The 23,502-nt window shown below is 41.3% G+C and overlaps 1 protein-coding gene across 3 annotated transcripts in view; it reads right to left on the reverse strand.

Annotated features, from left to right (window-relative positions):
• The window catches only part of LOC148414162 (storkhead-box protein 2-like), a 54,963-nt gene that overhangs the window by 22,998 nt on the left and 8,463 nt on the right, over positions 1-23,502 (reverse strand). Inside the window, exons 1-2 of one of the 3 annotated variants that reach the window (XM_088431199.1) lie at positions 19,804-19,997; positions 12,557-12,709 (exon numbers count right to left, since the gene is read on the reverse strand). In XM_088431199.1, the coding sequence (XP_088287325.1) occupies positions 12,557-12,689 (133 nt within the window). In that variant the 5' untranslated portion in view covers positions 12,690-12,709; positions 19,804-19,997. Of the gene's footprint in view, positions 1-753; positions 993-12,556; positions 12,710-19,803; positions 19,998-23,502 lie in introns of those variants that run through there. The other 2 variants (XM_088431198.1, XM_088431200.1) reach the window with 2 other exon arrangements.

The following is a 23,502-nucleotide window of genomic DNA, read 5'->3' on the forward strand; positions in this document are numbered from 1 at the left end:
GCGTGATGATTTTACCTAAGGCTTCTGCGCGCGTTGCACGCAGTCACGAATTAACATGGGTCTGGATTGCCCGCTATACGAGCAATTCGAGATACGAGCGTAGCCGCTGAACGGATTAAGTTCGTAACCCGGGGGCCCACTGTATATATATATATATATATATATATATATATATATATATATATATATATATATATATATATATATATATATATATATATATATATATATATATTTAACATCTGTTGTTGTTTTTTGCTCGCGTCTTGTCTTGTATTTTGAACCTTCGACTTACTTTTTTCAGTTTTCTTGCGCTGTTTTTGGGACTCCAAACATTTCTGTTGAGACCTATAGTTTTTTAGTATTGTGAATCCCGGGGTCTCAACAGTTTTCAGAGGTAAAATGAGCACCGCATATTATACATACATTAAATCAATGCAATAAATATGTAATATACTAGCTGATGATTTAGAAACTGATTCAGGAGTTTCTATAAAGGTGCATAAAATTCCAGTCAAAAGCTGACTGAGGTGAAAATTGAGGAGTAGTACGTACTTGGATGTTCTTGAAGCTTATACTGCACATATACAAACTGGAATGTTTTAGAGTGCGCATGATTAGCTAGTTGTTGAAGTAATCTGCAACTGTTGTCTTTGACTTGAAAGCATTGGATAGGAAATGTTAAACTGCAGTGGAATCATGTGCTTGTCAGAAAATATTCAATATTATTTGTCAGGCACATACTGCTCCTACCATTAAGGTCAAGCTCAAACCAATCCTCCCTCTAACTTCTTTATCTCTGCCCCTCTCAGTATCTCCGCTCTCTCTTCCTATATCAGTCTGGAGGTATTACTGACACTTACATCACAGCAGCTTCCTGGCCCAGGCTGTGTGATGCAACTTGATGCACACAGACAAGCTGCAGCTGCTACAGTGCTAGGCGAGCATGCAACAGGCCACATGCGCACACATGCAACAACTTTCATTATTTTTGCATTGCCAGTCCTTTCTTAAAGAATTATAAAATGTACATTCCAAATCATCCATGCACAAACAACATAACACTCAGCTAAAAATACAATTACGCCAATCATACACACCCCCTAAGGTGGATACGGTGGATGGTAGGTGAAACCAACCTTTTACTACTTTCACAGACTATCCGATTAGAGCACTGGCAAAAGTCACAAGTAATAATAAAATACTACAATACTTCGATTTTAAAAGTGTTGGCAGTACAAAAAAACATAAATGGTAAGTTATCTTGATCACATGTCAGACACCTATGACAGCTGCCAGACATATAGCTTGCGTGTAGGTGTGTGTGTTGTGTGAGTGTGCGTGCATGTGTGTTTAGCTATTTTATGTTGCCTTTCATTACATCATGCAAATGCAGTTGATTTGGTGACATGATGCAAATTCACTAAAGAGGTAGTAGTGTGGACTGACTCACATGCGAATGAACTGAGACAGTGTATGTGTGTCTGACTATATGCTTGAATTGTAGTTACAGTCTTTAAAATTGCACACATGTAATGAGTGCACTGAAGAGTTAAACACTTCATGGTTCAAGTGACAACTGCATTTTTTTTAGTAAAGGAATAAAAAAAATCTCAAATTCTCATTTCATAATAAGGCATCTTTGGTTCCCTTGCAGTGATTTTCTCCCTCCACAGATGTTACAGTAAATTTCAAAGCTCTGTAACAAATTAAATACGCAAAATAGAAATACACTACCGTGTTTTCCGCACTATAAGGCCCCCAGATTATAAGGTGCACCCTCAATTAATGACATATTTTAAAACTTTTTCCATATAAAAGACATACCGCATTATAAGGCGCAAAAGTAGAAGCAGTCAAACTTTATTAGTAGATTACAAACCAGCTTTCTGACAACTCCATTCACTCCCAATATAAATAAACAACTGTCTTATGTTTTATTTTATTAGTATTTCCGTGACAGTTTATCTTTTAACAGCAAGGTATAACATGGAGTGCAACATTTATATCAAGGAACTTTTCCTCTAATAACAATAATAACTCCAATAATAACTTTAAACTCTCAATAGCATAACGCAATGTCACTATGACTAACCTTGATCAATTGTAAACACACAAAAAAAACAGGTAAAGCTTATTTTATCAGTTCATTCCCCATCTATGAATTCCAATCTCAATATTGATCCATATATAAGGCGCACCGGATTATAAGGTGCACCGTCAGCTTTTTAAAAAAATTAAGGCTTTTAGGTGCGCCTTACAGTGTGGAAAATACGGTATATAAATAATCCTGATGTGTGTTTTGTTGTATGGTATGTTATAGTATGTATAGTATGTATTTATTGATCTTAAAAATGTTTTAAGGTCTTTATTATCATTTTTAAAAAGATGTTAAGGTCTTTAAAATCCCTTTTAGAACAATACAAACAGATGCAAACATAAATATATTCAAAGAGCAAGCCGTCAATAATATAATGCCTGGTATGTTTATGTCAATCTAGCTAACTAGTGAATAAACACAACACATCTTCCTGAGGACCACTTAGCTGCTCCCTAAATTCCTTGAGATTAAATATACAAAACTCAGCAAATTAGGCCAACGGCTGTACAACGCAAAGCAAAAATAGATCAGTCACAACATTATACGTGTTGTAACATAGCTGTTTTGTGCTTCTGTTCGTAATTTGGCTTGTTTCACCATAATGTTTACGAGCAGGTCAGCCAAATTGAGACACTGATCTAAAGGCCTTTCCTGCAGAGACAGACTTTGCCGGCGTAGCCAGTGCAATGCGCCGGGGCCCATAGCTACGTAGGGGCCCATGGAGAGGTTTAAAAATATAAATAGGTCTGGTAGGTTTTGGGTGGGGACAAAATGATCATTTGTCCAATCATTGGGCCTTGGTCAGTCACGATGATGTGTCATAGGGTTAGGGTTAATAAGATTAGGATTGATAAGGTAAATAAAAAAGTGGATACCATGTCGATGAAGGTGCCATCATTGACTCGTTATGCTTAATAAAAGCAAAAGGAAAAGTGTCGCGCAAAAAAGAAAAGAGAAAATTAAATATGAAGAAACTAAAGCAGTAGCTAGCCAGCTAGGACAATCAGAGAGCCAATATGGACTCTCACAGTGCGTCTCGCTTCTCCATTCAGTTAAAACTAGTCCCATAATCCCTGTCACCTGCGCATCTTTAAAAGATGAAAGAAGATAGTTGGACTGGTTAGAAGTACTATTTGTAAGACCACCGGACCATTTCCTAGTGACAAAACACAAGGAAAGTGTTGTTTTTTTGGAGAAATACGACACAACCACTTCCAAGGCAGGTATCAAACACCCATAACCATGGTTGTGTTATTTGCCCAATAAAGAGTTTTTTAGAAGGTAGCTTGGGACAAGAACACCTCAATGGACAGGCTATTTCTTTATTTTGAGAACAGAGCAAAGACTTTGGGCCCGACAGGCATTTGTAGATGACTTTCCCTGAGAGCAAGGGTAAGCAAAGATGAGATTCTAATGAGTGAATACATCTTATTTTTGTTATCAAGACGAAATGGTAAATGGACTTTCACTTATATAGCGCTTTTCTACCTTGGGTACTCAAAGCGCTTTGCACTAACTAGTCATTTACCTACTGGTGACACAGCATCAGGGGGTTCAGTTGCTCAAGGACACTTCGACATGGTCTTGCTGGTCGGGGGATTGAACACACAGCCTCTCGGCTGGGAGATGACCACCCTACCACCGAGCCATGCCACCTCCAAAATAGTATGATTTGAATCATGTTTTAAAGCACTTTGTTGTATTTTGGTGCTGACCAAAAAAGCGAGGCCAGGGGTGTCCAAACCCGGTCCCCAAGACTCAAACAGGTTCAAACAGGCTACAGCAGCATGGCACACGGTATCTTGCATGTTTTCTAGGTTTCTTTCCCCAACAAACTGATCCAAATGATTATCTTATCAGCAAGCTCAGCAGAACCTGATAAGGATCCTGATAATTTGAATCAGGTGTGTCGGAAGGAAACCTGGAAAAAATGAAGAACAGCGGCCCCCGAAGACCGAATTTGGACCCCCCATGAGCTAGGCAGTCGACTGTACAATGCTCCATTTTTATTTAAGTGTTTTTGCTGAGCGGTTTTGTGAATCATTGAGCTGCTTATCCTCACAAGGGTTGCAGGCTTGGTGGTGCCTATCCTGGCTGGCTTCGGGCTGTAAGCAGGGGCCACCCTGAACTGGTTGCCAGCCTATTGCAGCATTGACTTAATTTAATAAGGAGCAATTTTCTAATTTTGTGGAGCAATTTTGTTTTTGCATATTAACCCCAGAGACCTGAAGGAACATTTTTGTTGACATCATCATATACTGATCATCATCAGTATAATTATTATTGATGCTATTACAGCTATTGATGGTTAATGCATCAATGGTATTTTTTTTTCTGAGTTTGAAATAAGTGCAATTGAAAACATCACACATCTTGTTAACTTCTGCTGAATCATACAATGACAGAATAAAAGATCAAAGAATTCTTAGCATCCTTAATCAAGAAGTGAAAATGATTCTTTAATTCCAGCATGTTGATGATGATAGAGACTTGATGTGATGGAAATAATTTGGGGTAAAAGAGTCGCGAGGAAGTCAGGTCAATCAAACGAAAATATTGTTCCAAGAAAACAATTCTAAATAAAAGCTATGTGACGCTATTGTATTAATGTCCATGAAGTATCATAGGAGTGATTGGGTGCGCGAATGGTTGTTCGTCCCAGTGTGCCCTGCAATTGGCTGGCAATGAGTTCAGGGTGTCTCATGTCTTCCTTTGTTGAGGATATTTGTCTGTTTAGTGACGCAGCTTGGACTGGCTATCTGGGCTGTGCATCATTCTCATGAAGGTGTGAAGGAGTTTGTTTATGTTGTAACATTATAGTTGACGGAGGATTTACCTCTGACTTTATTGAACTAATTAAACTGTGTCCCGAATGAACTGCGCAAATCATAACTGATGCAGTTAGGAAACCTTTCCTGGAAGCAGGGTGGCTGTGTGCACACAGATGGTGTGCTGCTAATATGGGAGTGACACTAAGAAGGAAATTGAAGACGTTTTAAAGGAAAGAAAGGCCGCGTACTAGGGCTGCACGATTATGTCCAAAATAATAATCACAATTATTCTGGTCAATATTGAAATCACAATTATTTATCATGTTTGGTCAAACACTAATATAACATTGAATGCACTTTTTTTAAACAAGCAGTATATAAACAAAGCTTCAAGGCTTGATACTTAAAAAAATAAATAAATAAACTAAAATAAATAAAGTACAGAAATAATAATTATGGCAGTGGTGGACAATCAGGGTCAGCAAGGCCTTCTCTGTGGGCCTATCACAACCTGATATCATTATCATAACGATAATGAACTACAATAATTATAACAACTATAATGAAAGTCAATTTCATTTAAAATTTATTTTCACTAAATATATGTACAGTATTTCATATATTTTTTATGTATAACATTATTCTCCATATTCTGTTCTTTTCGTGACTTCTAACCATTTGATTACGCTCCTGCCAGTGTTGTAGTTTTTAACTTTGAATTTTTAGCCAATTTGAATTCAGGTAACTTGTGTTGCCACATCTTCCTGCAACCAGCCAGAGGCTTGGGCATTCACAGCAAAAGTTGCAGGCTTCCTCGCATGCACAAATGGTTATGTGAACGTTAATAGACAGCTGCAATAGCCAATCGAGTCATAAGATCGCCATCTAGAGGCCTCATGTTGAAGTCGACGTAATTGAATGCTCACTGGAAGGCGGTGCTATGCTCAGCAACCAAGCTACGCGGTGTTTGCTTGAGGCTTGGCTCATCTGCCAGCTACATAGCGTAGCTATTAGCTACCTTATCCCGGGTGGGGGTACGTGTTTTGTCCGCCACTTCCAATCAACGAACTATGAGCGGCCGTTTTCCATTTTTCTGTCTGGCTGGCCTAACAGGAGCGTGAGCTAGCCCTGCAAATAGTTCTGCTGGGAATGGTTTTTGTTTGCAAAGGATCAATTTGGTGTTTGGAGCTTCACTTAATTTGCAAACTAAGATTGTTTAACCAAGGCAGCAATGAGACACCAAAGCAAGGCTGGACACACGCGCTACGGTGCTTTTAAAAACTTCTTGGGACACCCGAGTGGATATACAGTATTGTACATCTCAGTTCAAAGGTAAAGAGAGCTCCTCAATGCGCTATGGTGCTTTTAAAACCTTATAGGGACACCCGAGTGGATACTATGGTGAAGAAAAATCGAAAGATATTGAAAAGACAGATCGATTGTGACTGTCATTTGTTTTGGTGAGGGCGTGCGTTTTCTTTATTTATTGTTTAATTTTTAATATTAATATGTTTGTGTTGTTTTATTTCGTTTATATTCAATAAATAACAAAAAAATAAAATGTTCTCTATATTAAACTGCAATTTGTAATTTGGACTTCATGAAATTTCATGGATATTTATTTTCAATTATTAATTTAAACACCATGTATAATGATGCATGTTTTAAGTTTTAATAAGACAAGTTTTAGTTGCTGTGGATTTATTGATGTTTGAAAGCTCCAAAAAATAGTCTGTGTAGCACAGTAATGCATACGTGTGTGCATGAGAGGTATTTATTCGAGTCTGACGTCACTGAAGGCGTATATGTGAAAGTCACGGGCCGCCACTGAATTATGGCAAAAACTTGGCGCACAGGGCAACACAGCTAGCTTGGTTGCTGAGTGAAAACAATGACAAAATTAGGTCTACTTAGAGCCAAGCACATACTACAACAAAAGGCCTGTAACAACACCTATAACAGCCTTAAAAGTTTTTTTGCAAGAAAAAAAACAATACAAATGTACCAGAATCATTCTAAGTGAGTATCGACTCAAAATGCAATCAAAATGACATTTTTGATTATTTCAAACCCAATTTCTTCCAATTTTTGCCAATAGGATTTTCTACAATGGGTCTCATTTGACAGTTAGCAAGGTATATATTAGTATAGTATAGGTGAGAAACTCAAAATTATTTCTCTCTGGTGCTGATTGGAGGCTGCTAAAATTACTGGAATCACTCGAACTGAGTATGGACAGCAGTCGAAATGTCATTTTTGGTCATTTCAAACTGAATTTATTAAGATTTTTCAAAATGGGTCTCAATTGACAGCTAGCACAGTATATTAGGCGTGAGAAAAGCAGAGGCTTTTGTCATGCAAACATGTGGGAAAAATTGCAATCTAAAGGCTTTCAAGGTGGAATTGAAAGCTGAAATCTCGGGAGCGTGCTCGCGACCCCAACTTTAGACTCGTAATCGCCTTCCACTCTCTTGGTGCGTTCAGACCGAATGCGACATATCGCGTTGCTACGCTCATTCGGTAGTATTTCAGTTGAGGCTGCTGCTAATGCTGCTACCCTTTTTGCGCTGCTACAGGATTTACTCACTTCCTATTTCTTAAGCTTAATGAAATCTTAACCTTACATTTGCCCCCTAGTGGTAAGATAACTGCTTGACTTGAAAGTGCTTGACGGTAGCCGGCTTTTTAAATCGAGGATTAGCTTAATTAATCATGGCAGCCAATATCATGATCACAATTAAATTTCGATTATTGTCCAGCCCTAGTCCATCCCTGCTAATTCAAAGTTCCTCTGACTTGCCATTACTTTCTTACTATGCTTATGCTGTAGTGTGAAAAACATGGTTGTAGGTAATTATTGGCACTTTTCTTTTACAAGCTAGAACATTCTTTTAACCAACATGCCACCTTTCGATTATATTTGAGAATTGTAATGAACGACACATCCTAGCTGTGCCGTCGACATCTGCTTATCCCTCATCCTCACTTGGTGGCTTTGTCATTTCAGCCAGATCTTCATCAGTCAGCGGACATGTGTGCGCATCAATCAGGGCATTAATGTCATTAGGAGTCATGTCATTAAAGCCATCTCCTCCTAGCTGTTTTGGTAGATTCACAGCTGTATCTACTGTGGAGTGAGGGATCTCGACAAAGGAACCTCTGGTCGGGTTTTGTACTGCCTCTGGCCAGTTTTCTTTTCCAGCAAGCATTCAAGGTTTCAGTTTCATCTCCCGAAGGCCCCTCTGAATATGTTGGAGACATGTGTATCCATGCCAGTAGTCCTTTAGAGAAAAAAATCTTGATCCAAGTCCAAAGCCATTACAAGATATTGCAAGGTGCTGCGTGTATAGAGAGCCTTGAAAGCACGGCTGATGCCATGGTCTAATGGCTCAATCAGTGGTGTAGTATTTGGTGGCAAACATTAGATTTGCACACCATCATACGACAAACCAATGGCGTGACCTTCGGTGCTATAAATGAGCAGAGGCAATTCAAAGTCTAGTCCTTTTACTTTAAAATAACACTTGGCCTCCGAGATGAACCAATCCAGATTGAGTGCTTTTGTCACCCAAGCCTTGACGTAGTTAACGGGCAGCACGTCCCTATTTTTGTTTGTCAGGGCTCTAGGATTTTTAGATCTATAAATAAGCCCTGGTTTTATCATTATACCTGCAGCTTTTGCACTTCTAACGAGAGTTACACAATCTTTTTGGGCCTTAAATCCCGGAACTTTGAATTCTTCCTGCATGAAATAGGTGCAGAGATGGTCATTCCATTCAGAATAACATTTTTAAATAAACATTTCTCAAATTTCTAAAATCAGTCCGTGCTGGCAATAAATGGGCTTAATACTAACAGATGGCCTGAGTTCCTTCTCTTCTTCGCAGTCATGAATCGCTGTGAGCAAAGGTTTCACACATTTTCTTTTTAGTTTCTGTACGGCTAACATTGATATTCAGCATAATGTTCTTAATTCACAAAGCTTAAGCACATCATCCTGACAATGGCCTCGTTTCAGAAGTTAGCAACCCTTTTTGCATCCTTATTGAAACTTGTTGCTGCTTTCGTCCTTATGTCCTTATTATGTTTTCTTTCTTTTTTATGGTATGAATGGAGGCGCTTAAAAACTTGAGACAGATGTAGCTCGGCTGAAGAACTGGCAACCAGAATGTCATCAAGATAGACAAGCACAAAATCTAGTTAACGCACTACAAAGTCTATCAGCCTTTAAAAAGTCTGAGTTACCCCCTGCAGAATAAAAGACGTGCAGAAATTCAAAAAGCCCGAATGCAGTTATCACTGCAGTTTTGGGAATATCATTTGCGTGCACAGAAGTCTGGAGATACCCATGGACCATGTCCATTTTGGAAAAAATAGTGGTGCCGGCCAAAGATGAGTAAAAAAAAACTCATGTGTGAGATGGGGTAGCATACATGTGCAGTGACTTTGTTTAAGTGGCACCACAAGGCTGCTAGGAGCCATCCTTTTTGGGGATATTGTTCAAGGGTGAGGCCTACGGGTTATTAGAACACCTAACAATGCCTAAAACATTCCAATTTGGCCATGCCAAGGCATTGTGCGCATGTGTAAACTGGCAGGCCAACTGTGGAAATAAAATGTTCCACCGCATACTTTGTATCAATGGTGTAGAAGGTGGGAGTCATTAGTGACAGAAAATCAGAAAAATAATCGCAGATAGACATCACTCGCATTCAAATAATTTGCAAGTATTGATCCAAGTCCCCCAGCCTCACAAGGAAAAGTATCAACAGCCACCGCGTCAATCAGGCGACGCTTGTCCAAATTGAAAAGCAGTCTTTGTATACATAGAAAATCTGCAGCAATGAGTGGGATTGTAACGGAGGGATCTACGGTGTATAGGTCCACTGAGAGTCACACCCATGGTACAGCACTGTCACCGAAACGGAGTCAACACTTAAGTTGGGTGAACCATTATCCACACACAGCCACAATTTGCAACTAAGTGCCGCCTTGTCCGTGACGCAATCCACAAGGAAACATCCCCCTGACAACGAGTCATTGATGAAGAGCAGCTGGCTTTCCTCACTGGCATCTACAGCCGCTACTGAACGTCGGCGTTGGGAGTTTTCCGTAGGTTCATTTTAAGTGCAGTGGGGAACAAAACGCAGAGCCTTGGCGTGAAAATGCTGATGTAGGATTCGATCTGCTTCCTCAGCCTATCCCCAGTAATCATCAGAAGCAAGACAAAGAGTTAGCCAACATTGCACGCACAGAAGGCTGTAGCAAACGTAGGAAAATGTGTGGAAACAGGAATCCGCCCTCATCTGATCCCAACAGTGATAGTGTTTTGTCAATTTGGTCTACTTGCTGTGCTATCACCCAATCTGGGCATAGAAAGGAGTATGGCCGCTCTCTCCAAATCAAACAAACCGAACCCCCTAAGCAGAAGTTGCTTGAGTGCGCTGCCTTTATGGTCTTGTGGAGGATCAAAAAATCTTATATTACACGACGTGTAGTCAGCTGGTCGAGGGATGCCACGACCATGTAGTACCTTAGGACGTCCATGGTCATTCCTTGCAGGTAGAACCGCGCCTTGACATGCTTAAAAAAAAAAAAAAAAAAAAAACTCGCGTCCGGTCGCTCTGCCAGAACTCAGGCAATTTTGCTGATGTAATGACGCCTTCCGATTGCAAATGGGGTCATGTGCATGAGGACGACACCTCTTCAATTACTTGCTTAAACATTGTAACGTCACCAATGTCGCATGACATAGGAAACACACATTGCTGTTGAAGTACAGTTGACCCCCATGTTACAGCATTCCTGGCTTTCGTTATTTTCATGTTGCGATGTGGAATACTGAGTTTATTCGTCCCCTCTTTATGGTATTTTCCCAGTTTTGCGACAAAAACAACTGTCATGACCCAGGGGGCTTGGCAGTATTTGTGTTTTGTATCCACTCAAAGGTAAATAAGTTCTTTCTATATTTTTATTCATGATGTTTTCTCATCGTATACATGTATATTATAGGTACATAGCACTTACTATGAAGAGTAATGAAGATGTTTGCGCAACTGACGAGCTAGAAGGAGAGGATGCCCGGGATTTAAATGGGAGGAGATATTTGGCGTGTCACATAGCGATGTTGACTTTTAGGGCTTTTCACATTCATACATTCACACATTCATATTCAGCTGTGTCAAAAATAAAGCATTAAACCTTCAAACCACTTTATTGTGGCAATGTTAGTTTCAGCATATGCGTCTATATGCGCACATACATAGCTTCGTACTCATCTCATTTCTGCCCCGACCCAATCCACCCATAACCGCAACAGTTAGTTATTCGATACATGATGAAGAAATGCGTTTAAAAGTACCGTAATTTCGTCATTTTACAAACACATACCATGTGTTTTAATTGGACTGCCATGATATGTGTAACCACTAAAGTCAGGAGTAGCCTTATCCAGTGGACCCCTGGGTGACAGCATCCCTAACTTACGTTTTTTTTTATGTTGTGATGTGGAATACTGAGTTTTTAAGGCATTTTCCTCGCTTTGCAACAAAACCAACTGTCATGACCCTAGAAGCTTGGCTGTATTTGTATTGTTTTGTCTCCATCTGCAGGCGTTTTAAGATAATTGCACTTATTTTCTGTTGCCGTCACTTGACGGAGATGCTGGTCTGCTATTGATCAGCCTCACTTGTTTAAAAATGGCGGAACGGTAAAGCTTTGTTCTATCGCGAGTGGTTACAAAATCATATTTATAGTGCAAGTTTGTTTTATTCAAATTTGAAAGGGTTAGCCATGGGTCCCAAGATTGTTAGTGATGTTAAAGAGAGAAGTAAGAAGATGATTTATAAGGAAACGAAGCTGGAGATAATCAAGAATTACAAAACTAGCTTAGCCTAGGCTACCCTTACGAGGAAATCTGGGCATAACAAGCGCCACTCAAAGGTAGATAAATCCTTTCTATTTTTTTTTATTTGATGTTTTCTGATTGTATACGTGTATATTATATATATATGTAGCACTGACTATACTATTTTGGTACCAATTTTGAATATATATGTACAATTGTGATGTTTTTACCAGGGGTTCTAATCGCATTCGCTATTTAACATAGGTTTATATTGCCCGCCATACGGTGAATTCGCCTTATGTGCCCAACCGCGGAACGGCTTAATCTCGTAACTTAGGGGCCCACTGTATATGTCTTTACTCTTCGCATGCCAACACAAATCTAAACAACATTGTCCCGCAGGCTTGTTCTAAGTTGCCTGATACAATTCTTTATATTACATTTAAGTTTTAGTTTAGACAAGTATATTTTCGGACATCGCGGAAATGTGTGTGACAACAGCCAATTTCAGTTTTTACTGCTCTACTCTTCTTTGAACATTGAGGAAGTACATACTCGGATGTAAAGAATGACCAAACATGCTTCTGAACACTCATCTCGGGGTATCTTCTGACCATGAAGCTATTTTGACGAGAGGCTCCTTATCATCGAATGTGTGACCTAATCTTGTATTTATTTTTAATGTTGTTTACATAGCGAAATAATAGAGGCAAGCCATATCAAGTTCAATATTCCAAACCCTTTTGTGGCAAACCATTCTTAAAATGGCGACAAGGATATCAGTGATGATATCAGTCAGGTATATTGTAGACTTTGCCTTATGTAAAATAGTGTTACCTGGAAAACATGTCTGCAGGTGTTCCGTTAGGGTCTCCTGGGTGACAGGCTTATGTGCAGAGTTCATAGCAGAAATAGCCAATACCAGTACTTCTCCCAGAGGAATGAACTGGGATTGGCTGATTGGGGACATACTGATGGGTGACACATCACCTGTGAGGAGAGAAATCTTAATAATTAACAGAAAATTATCATCTTAACAAATTAAGTTTTGTGAATTATTCAGCACACTAATACTTCCGTATTATATGTTCCCTGAGCTGATGTGCACACAATATTCTACAAGGAAAAACCTGACCAGATCTAATATGTTTCACTTCAATTACATTTTGAACCATTTCACTGCTGGGAAATGAAAGTAAAGACATTAAAGAGGTTGATTTTGTAGAAATCTAAAAATGGACATCTGCATCCAAAGGGGGTACACCCTGACCTGGTTGGAAGTAAATCGCAGCGCATACAAAGACAAACAACTATTCACACTCGCTAACACACACACACTCATCCGTACACACCCACAAACAAGCACAGTCACACACACACGCAGTGGACTGGCTTATGTTTTTTTCATGTTGCGACGTGGAATACTGAGTTTTTTCGTCCCCTTTCTGGTATTTTCTCGGTTTTGCGACAAAAACAACTGTCATGACCCTGGGGGCTTGGCAGTATTTGTGTTGTTTTGTATCCATTCAAAGGAAAATAAATCCTTTCTATATTTTTTATTCATGATGTTTTCTCATTGTATACATGTATATTATATGTACATAGCACTTACTATACCATTGTGGTACCAATTTTTAATTTACATGTACAATTTTGATGTTTTTACCTGGGATTCTAAACGTATTAGCTATTTAATATAGGTTTGGATTCCCCATCATACGACAAATACACCTTACGACCCCAACCACGGAACGGATTAATCTAGTAAAACAGGGGCCCACTGTATGAAATATAGTGTATGTTTGAAATAAACTACTCTCACTTGATGACAGTTAATTTCAAATCTGTCAGCTTTCAAAAATATTTTGGTGCATTTATACGATAAACAAAACTGCTTTGTATAATTTACAAAAATTACCATTTCCCAAAAGGTTTTGAATGTATGCATTTTAGAGCTGTCATTTCAATAGTGTGATATTTTTGTCATATTACGTCAGATTCTGATATTGTCCCATGCCTACCCACAAACATTCAAAATAATATGTTACAATTGAATAATAATTCTCCCGATGTGCTTAGAGATTAACAAACTAGCACACGGTGAATGCACATACAATTTAGAAGCTCACTTAAAAAGGTTTAAATTCATGTGTCACGTTCTGTCCGTCTTTGTCGTGGGATTTAGTTTGTGTAGTATCAGTTATAGGTTCTCTGTGTTTCCCCAGCGTCTGTCGTCACTGTAATTAGCCTCACCTGTCACCCGTGTGTTCCGGCCTATTGTTTCCACCAGTCAGTTTTCCCTCGCCCCTTGTTGTGTTTTGTCCCGTCCCTTGTCGGGTCATTGTATGTCTACCCCCCGCTGTCTTGCCTCGCGCTGCCCTGAACCCATCCTTCCCGTGTTGCCTCCCGTTCCTTGCTCCACCGCCATGCCCAACCATGACAGAATGACCTGACCTAACCAGGAACCAGAAGGAAGCCCACGGCAACTAACAAGATGCCACCGCCGCACCACTCGCAAACGCCCTCAGCCTGCCAGCCAACTCTGCGTTCCCCGCGTAGACTCCCATACTTGTCCTTCGTTGTACTCGTCTGATCCCTCCTTCAACACAGCCCCTTACCTGTCCTCCACACGTCTTTCTTCCTCGCCCTACACTACGTCCAAACTCCCTAAACCCACTATTTTTCCACCCCACGTCTTTCGCGATTCCGACTTTTCCGACACTGACAATTACTTCCCGCCCTCGTTTCGGCCCGAGCACCCCCCACCGCCTATTAGTCCTCCTCACTACTCTATTGATTCCGATTTTTCGGATTTAGAGGATGGTTCTCTCTTCGTTAAACTCCGTTCAGAGTCCGGTTCAGAATTTGTTTATTCAAGTCCTTTTTTATACGACAATTTTGATTTTGATAAGGATTTTCTTTTTCCTAGCTTTTACCCATCTGTTTATGTTAGTGACTTGGAGTCAGATTTAGAAGATTTTGATTTCAAGCCTCTCGTTAACCACGACCTTTACTGGGGCACCCGTTTGGCTTTCTGCCCATCCCGTAATGGCCGACGGGGGCGCCTTAGTAAAGGTCGCCAGTCCTCGTCCACTAAACACCGAGCATCTGTCCCGGCATACCCGAATCAAGAGTCACTCCATCCCATAGCAGCCCTCACGCCACCTCATGTTTCTTTGTCTTCACCTCGTCTCGAGTCACAACCTCCATGCGCACTCCCTCCCGTTCCGGTCAAGTCTGCACCTTGCGTTTGTGTTCCCTAAGCTCCCTGATGGCAGGCTGATGTGGCTAGCGCCCTTGTCACTCATCCCCAGCCAGAAAAGCTGGGGGCCCATGTCCCGGCTCCGCGGCCACAATGCACCCCCATCCCGGCTTCGTGGACACAGTGCGCCCCCGTCCCAGCTCTGCGGCGACTGAGCGTCCCCGTCTCTGCGCCCTCAGAGTTGGACGTCTCGTATCTCGCACTCCAGCGTCGAACGGCAGTGTTCCCAGCTAAAACGTGCGTGCCTCCCAAGTCCCACGTCGAGCCGCAGCCACCGTTTTCCGAGTCCCACGTCACACCGCAGCCGGCGTCTCCCGAGTCTCAGGTCAAGCTGCTGCCGCAGCCCGCTTCCGAGCCTCACGTCAAGCCGCTACCCGCTCCCGAGTCCCAAGTCACGCCGCAGCTGGCGTCTCCCAAGTCCCACGTCAAGCCGCAGACGCTGCTGAAGATGCCCTCTGAGCCGCGGCAGATGCACTTCGAGCAGTCATCTATCGAGCCTTACGTCCAGCCACTCTCCAAGTCCCGGGTCATGCCGCAACGATTGCTCTCCGAGCTGCCAGCCACAACACCGCTGATGCCTACCAAGCTGTCTATCAGCCATCAGCAGTCTCCCTCCGTTCACTAATTACACACATTACGTTTACTAAAGTCCGCCTTGTCTGGGGTCAAGGACGCCCTCCGAACTCTAGCCGCTGGGCCCACCTCGTCTGGCGTCCCGGACGCCCTCCGGACTCTCGCTACCGGGCCCGCCTTCTCTGGCGTCATGGACGCCCTCCGGACTCTTGTCGCCGGGCCCGCCTCGTCTGGCGTTCCAGACGTCCTCCAGACTATAGCCGCCGGGCCTGCCTCATCTGGCATCCCGGACATCCTCCGGACCCTCCCAGCCAGGCTTGTCTGGTCTGGTGCACTGGCCCTGCGGTGTGCTTGGTTTGCGCCTCTGGGGTTTTTTTGGACTGTTTCCGTTCCTTTCATTTTTTTGTTTGGTCCCACCCCCTTTCGCCCGCCCTGCTTGGGTTTTTGTTTTTTGGTTGTTTCGGGTCGGGGTCGTCTGGGATCCGCCCCTTGAGGGAGTGGCTATGTCACGTTCTGTCCGTCTTTGTTGTGGGATTTAGTTTGTGTAGTATCAGTTATATATTCTCTGTGTTTCCCCCACGTCTGTCGTCACTGTAATTGGCCTCACCTGTCACCCATGTGTTCCAGCGCATTGTTTTCCACCAGTCAGTTTTCCCCTGCCCCTTGTTGTTCCCAGGTGTCTTGCGTCTTAATTAGTTCTGTTAGTATTTAAGCCCCAGTGTTTTGCTCCATCCCTTGTCGGGTCATTGTACGTCTTCCCCCCGCTGTCTTGCCTCGCGCTGCCCTTAACCCATCCTTCCCGTGTCCAATTTTTTTTTTAATTTTTAGTTCAATCTTATTGTATAATATAAAAGTTGGAAAATTTATAGCTAACTTGTAAGAGTAGTAGTTGTCCACATGTTTCTTACAAATCAAAACAAATCAAAACTCATTTTTTGCTCTATCTAGTAAAGCAAACTGAAGTTGTGTGATGTTTTTTTCGCACACTGGACAATTGGATCATTTTTAATTGAAAATAGATTCTGATTTGAATTGGAGACCCAAAAATTGAAATTGAATCGTAAGACTAGGATTCGCGCTCCCAATTTTGTCCTTTTTACTGCGCAATTTTTGGGACTCCATACATTTCTGTCAGGACCCATAATTTTTTAGAATTGCGAGTCCCAGGGACCCAACACTTTCCTGAGGTAAAATGAGCACTGCTAATGGTACATTAAGATTTTGCAAAAGAGAGATCACAGCTTGCTCTAAATTGTTATACACTCATCCAAACATATCAGTATATGCCCGTCCATCTAGTCCAGGGGTCGGTAACCCAAAATTTTGAAAGAGCCATATTGGACCAAAAAAAACAAAAAACAAATATGTTTGGAGCCGCAAAAAAATTAAAAGCCTTACAATGAAGGCAACACATGCTGTATGTATCTATAAGAGCTATATTAGCCTATTATCAAAATGATAAAGTTAACTATGAACACATAATGAGGCTTCATTATTAAATGTTTATTTTTCCTGCAGTGCATCCTGTCAAAAATGACGCACCACATGACGACTCTGTTGTGCGATGCCGCCTCAAGTTTAACTTCACTACAATATTAATGAATTATGTTTCATTGCTTTGATGAAATTAGATAAAGCAGATTTTTTAAGTTTTTCTTTATGCGGATTCGAAAAAACAACACAATGGAACATGCATAACGTGCCCCTTATGTGGGCAATAGAGTGCAATAAAACGCAGCCTGCATTTATAAAAACATCAGCCACATACCTGCATAAACGCGCAGTCTGTTCAATATCGATCACATCACACATCACAGGCAATTGACTGTGCTGGCGCTGAATTAATGTCCTTGATTTGTTGAGCGGTCATGTTGCCTACCATTTTAGTCGTTCTTTCCTTCACTGTTTTGGCAGAGAGAGGCGTGTCTTTTTTTATTGTACTATCCCGGTTTTGTTTATGAAGTCTGTAAATAGGTGTTCTGTTATGTTGATGAATGACTCCATGTAGTCACCATCTGTGAACGGTTTACCACGTTTTATTATCTCCCGGTTTGCAACGATACTTGCAGCAGTCGTGGAGTTTGGAGAGGCAATCCACTTGGTAAATATATTTTTGCGCTCCTCTAATTTCTGCAGAAGTAAAGCAATCACATTTTTTCTCTCATTGCCAACTGCTTACTGTCACGGGGGTGCACGGCGGGTGTGAACGCCGGCGTGGTTGCGGAGGAGGAGGACCCAAAAGCAGGGGAGCATCGGGACAGGGGGTTGATGAAATCCATGTTTATTAATACAACGAACGGGAACAAAAAAGCGGGAGAAACAGGACGGCAAAAACTAAGGGCGCAGGCAAGCTGGAAAAACAGAAAACAAACACTATGGGCAGGCTGGCAGGAATACACGAAACTGATGGACGAGACGAGACGGGACTACAAGACGACAATGTCATGACACGTGGGTGACAGGTGGACTAAATCAAAACTAACGCAGGGAGACGCGACAGGGGCAGAAACAGGAACTATAAACGTAAACAGAAACAGAACCCCTCAAAATAGACCCACAACCCAACAAACCATGACACTTACTCGGCTGCAAATGTAGAACGCCTTCCCTGAAAATGTCGTTCCACATTGCTCTGTTTGTTATTTGACAACTTCTCGCTACAGAGCAAACATTCAGGTAGTACGTCCACATTGACAACTAATGCAAATGATTCGGTCCAAGAAATATTGAATCCTCTGTTTTCCTCAGCTATTTTTCTCTTTTTCCCTTTGGGATGCATGGACCATCACAGCCGCTGGTTTGTTGTAATATAACGAATTGTATCAGCATCCCGCCCTGCTGATAGAAATGCGTGTCGCTGGCTATGATGTGATTCTTCGTTGACAGAAATGTTGAAATGTATTATTTATTATACACATATCTACAGCATTGGAAAACGTTAATGTTTTTGTCATGTTTGTCCCCCTACAGAAACCATATTAAAATGAAAAAAATATTTCTCTCCCCCATCTGTTTTAATTTTCAAACATTTTTGAAAAAGCTCCAGGTAGCCACTAGGGCAGCGCTAAAGATCTGCATGCGGCTCGAGAGACGCAGGTTGCCAACCCCTGGTCTACTCGTTAAACATTTCAAAATCTGGAAACATTACACATTCTTTTATATCAAAAATGTTGAGAAAATCACATTTTCTCTTGTTCTCGTGGACTCAATCATGTGAGACATCTTGTCGAGTGGGATTTGTGTCTTGTCCCATACCCGATGGTGCACATCCTTAGCATTGTGCCCATCCATCTATTTTCCTTACTTGGGTCGCTGACTTGCTGGTGCAAATCCCAGCTGTCGACAGGGGACACCCTCAACTGGATGCCAGCCAATTGCAAGGCACATAGTATTTTGTCATTAATGACAAAGGATTATGATTTATGCTTGCATGAAATACTAATATTGCAATTCAAGTTAACTTCAATCTTCAATTCATGAGATATTAATTATTTACTTTAAAAAATGGAGAGGCCACGTTATTGCAGGATGAACGCAGAATGCAAGGAAACAGCAGAGCTATAGTCAACCAACAATTGTTTAATAGTTGTGCTAGATTTTCCTTCCATGTCATTTTATTAGCTGTCTCAAACACCATGCCATTAAAAGCACTGACATAAATAAAAGCCATTTTGGCATAGCAGCTGCTAGCTTGCAGACAGAATGTTCTCCGTTTTTACGATCCCCCTTCCGAAAAAATAAGAAAACTAACTGAGCGAAAAAAGGAGATGCTTGTCGGATCGTCGGAAAAAGAGAAACTAATAGCAAATAACAGGGTGAAAATAGGAAACCGGTATCGTGAACACGAGGTCAATAAAAGCAGGACAAGGGAGCATTGATCGTCCATGTCTCTCTCACTGCAGTGGTAGTAAACAATCAGCCAGCCTCCTTTGTCCACACCACTAAACCACACCCCCTCCTTTTGTCATGCTCTCCATCCCTCCGCCTCTCTCGCCATTCATTTACATCATTTCCCATCTAGCAATTTGTCCTACTTTTTCCCCAACAGCGTGTAATACATATATGTATGGGCATACATCCTTCCGCCACTCATATTTGTCTTTCTCCGTCTCACTCGCTACATACAGCTGTGATGCTATGTTCTACTCACAAGGCTTACTAGCTGCTGCTGCTAACACGCTAACATGTAATGAACGAGTCCAACACAATGATACGCACATCCAGGCAAGGCCAGCAGGCGGATTCGTACCTTGGTTAATGGTTTTCCAGTCTACTTTAAAAACGGACTCCAATTTAAGCGCAGTTGCTTCTGATGATAGCACAGTTCTCCCTCACGTAAGCAGGCACTGGCTCATGCCCCTCTGTGACACAACAGGATACACACACACTCTAATCCTCCCCCGCCCATAGCAAACACACAGGGTTGTTACGTCCTCTACTCTTCTCACAGGCACATACTCACTCTCCCTGTGCCCTCCCCTTCTTTCCCCTACTTACACACAAATGAACGTTCAGTCAAGGGCTACCCACAATCCTCTGCGCCACACAAAGACAAGGGGGTGTGACCAATCACATACTGCCTCACTCCGCATCTGCCCCCCCCCCCTCTCTCTCTCTCTCTCTCGCTCTCTTCCACTGAGTATTGTTCACTGACATACAAGCTTGTGGGCGGGCTACAGAGAAGGTTGCCATGACAATGCATCCCAAGTTGCTCTTTCTTGCCATCACTCATGTCTACACATACAGTCACACATACACACGTTCAGGATTTTCCCTTTTTAGAAGAAGAAAGTACTCTGATGTGGAGCGAGCAAAAGCTCTGTAGGAGCCAGTGTTGGAGTAATGCAGCAGGGTTCTGGAGTGACCCAGTTTGAGCACTATGACTAGCAGATGTAGGACACACACTTAAATACAAAAACTTTGTATGGGGCTTTGTAACAGCTGCATAATAAATGGTTACTAAGCACCGAAAGTGCCATAATTAAATAAATAAGTACCATTAAATAACCAGTTAAATGTGCATTTCCTGAAGAAATTGCGTGTGAAGGTGAAAACACTAAAGAGTGAGGCGTTGAATGGTGGAATGGTGTGTAATGTTTAAATGGCTTGAATCAGTGAAGTGTTCTGAATATTACAAAGTTGGAACAGTTGGAATAGGCCAAATAATGTACAAGATATGAGGGAAAAAGTGAAAAAAGTAGAATTGTGGGGAAAAACAATTATTGTGGGAAAAGGAAAATGGAATTCATGGAATGGCGGGAATCGGGGGAATCGATTAAGGTTGGAACGGTGTAAATCCAATTAGTAATGGCGAAGAAAGAAGGGTACAAAGTTTTGGTGAGAACGGTGAGAACATTGGGAATGAATGAGGAATTATGGGTAATAATATTAAAATAGTTATGAATTAATGGAATGTGTGAATATTAGTAAAGATGAAAATGTGAAAGGAATTAATTGAATGACGTATATGTGAAATGGGGAAGCTTCAAGTGTGAACTGTTAAATAGGCCATTGGGAATGAATTATGAATTATTATAGATGAAAAATATGGAATTATGAGAAAATATTTGTGAATTATTGGAATGGTGGGAATGATCCATGAGGTGAAATGAAAGATTTAAATATTATGAATGTGAAATGGAAAAGCTCAAAATGTGAAATGTGAAATCTCCCTTTGGAATGAATGGGGAATCCTCCCATTGAAAATGAATTGTGAAATATTAATAAGGGTGAGAAATATGGAATTATGGGAAAATATTGGAACGTATGAATTACTGGAATGATGGGAATGATCCCTAAGGTGAGATGAATGAGGTAAATATTGAAAATATGAAATGTGAAAGCTGTAAATATGAAATGTCAAATCACCCAATGTTAAATCAATGGGATATGGGGCGTGGAAAACAGAGAATTGTGGGAAATCTGTAAATATTTGGAATGAGAAAAATGGAAGCAGTTGTCGCACAATTATTTGGAAAAATGAAATTGGAACAGCGTGAATCGGATGAACTGGGAATGACTTGAAGCGCGTCAAAAAATGGATGGAATAAAAAAGAGGAATTAGAAAATGTACAATTCCTGAAGAAATCGTATGTGAAGGCGTAGGTGCTGAAGGGAGCAGCGTTGAATGATGGAATGAGATTGAATGTTTGAATGGCTTGAATCTATGAAGAAATGTTAATATTGCAATGTTGGAAAGGTTTGAATAGGCCAAATAATGTACAAAGTAGAAGATACAAGGAAAAAATGGGAAAAAGTGGAAATTGTGTGGGTATTTGAATTGCAAAAACATAAATTAATAGGTGAAAGGAAGTGGCAAGAATAGTCTTTAACATATAACGTTGGAATGGCCTGAATAGACCAAATAATGTAGAAGATACAGGTGAAAAACTGAAAAAAAGTGGAAAAACCATAGGTAATTTGCCAGCAAAAGTAAAATTTTGGGTGGAAGCAAGGTGTGGGCATAGGTTTAGATCATTTGAAAGATTTAAATTTGGAACGGTTTGTATAGGTAAAAAAAAAAAGTAAAAGTTACAAGGCAAAACCCGTTTTGTGGTGGGTACCCATTATCGAAATTTGGAAAATTGTCTATAATTGCTTATCGGAATGTCGGATTGTCGCAGGGCTTTCATTGAAAATCCCAATCATGGTTTTGAAAAAAGATGGTACCCTTTATTTGGAGGTGAGGGGTTCCCCAAAAAAAAAATTCTGACTTTTTTCACTTTTTCTCCATACAAAGTGAATGGGCTGGGGCGAGAGCTTGTCAAATGTCCAAGATGGCTGTCTCACATGGGTGTACTGGAGATGTAGTATATGGTGTAGGTAAGTATTCATCTAAAATGGCCACTAGATGGAGGTACCATAGAAAATAGAGTACAGTCGGCCCCCGGTTTAAGAACACCCTCTTTTATGAACAATTCGACTTACGAGAGTGGACCGCGGAGTTTTTTGTCCCCCACTTACGCACAAACCTTCCGTCTTACGAACAATACGACATGCCGGCCATTGTATTCATACATTTATTTTCGCTTTGCTACGGCAACTAAATCAGAAGTTGACGCTCATCACGGCAACATTGAACGCTGTTGCTCTTACAATGTCGCTGTCACTGTCTCAGTCACGGTGTCAGTCACGGAGTCAGTCACGGAGATGCCAATATGCTATTGGTCGATTAAGGTCACAGTCCCGGTCTCACTCACGGAGATGCCGATATGCTATTGGCCGAACGCCTTTGCAAACTTTATCTGTTAGACATGGCTTCTAAAACTGCAAGTGGCGGTAAAGGAAGAAGTAAGAGGATGATGACAATAGAAACCAAGCAGGAGATAATAAAAAAATACGAAGGAGGCGCATGCATAGTTAACCTTGCTCGTGAGTATGGACGGAACCGCTCGGCAATCTTATAAGGGCAAGACTTTCCTTGCCGGGGGACGGCCCTCGCTCGACAACAAAATTGAGAGGCTTCTTCTATTATGGATTAAAGAGAAGGAAATCGCCGGTGATATGTTTTAGTTTGAGAAAAGTTCTTGTTTAAGAAAACAAATAAATAAATTCTGTGGGTTGGTCTCTGCTCACCTCCGTCTCCACTCAGCTCAAGTCACGTCGCCCCAGAGGAAAATGTTATTTATCCTTTGTTTATCCATGTTAATTAAATTGACTGTACAGTAGATTTTGGTACTAATTTTAAATATGAGTGTAAATTCGTGATGGTTTTAACTATGATTTCACCACGTGTTGCCAGTCAATGTGTACGTACAATTGACCTCGCTTTGCTACATCAACGAAATCATCTGCTCACGCATGACACGGTAACGCTAAAATGCTATTGCTCTTACATTGTCACAGTCACTGTTTCAGTCACGGTGTCAGTCACAGAGATGCCGATATGCTATTGGTCGAACGCCTTCATCTAGCTTGATGGCACAGCTGGTCGGGACGGAAGGAAGGA

Source organism: Hippichthys cyanospilos, chromosome 13 (assembly GCF_059441005.1).
Source record: "Hippichthys cyanospilos isolate Australia breed blue-spotted pipefish chromosome 13, RoL_Hcya_1.0, whole genome shotgun sequence".
NCBI lineage: Eukaryota > Metazoa > Chordata > Actinopteri > Syngnathiformes > Syngnathidae > Hippichthys > Hippichthys cyanospilos.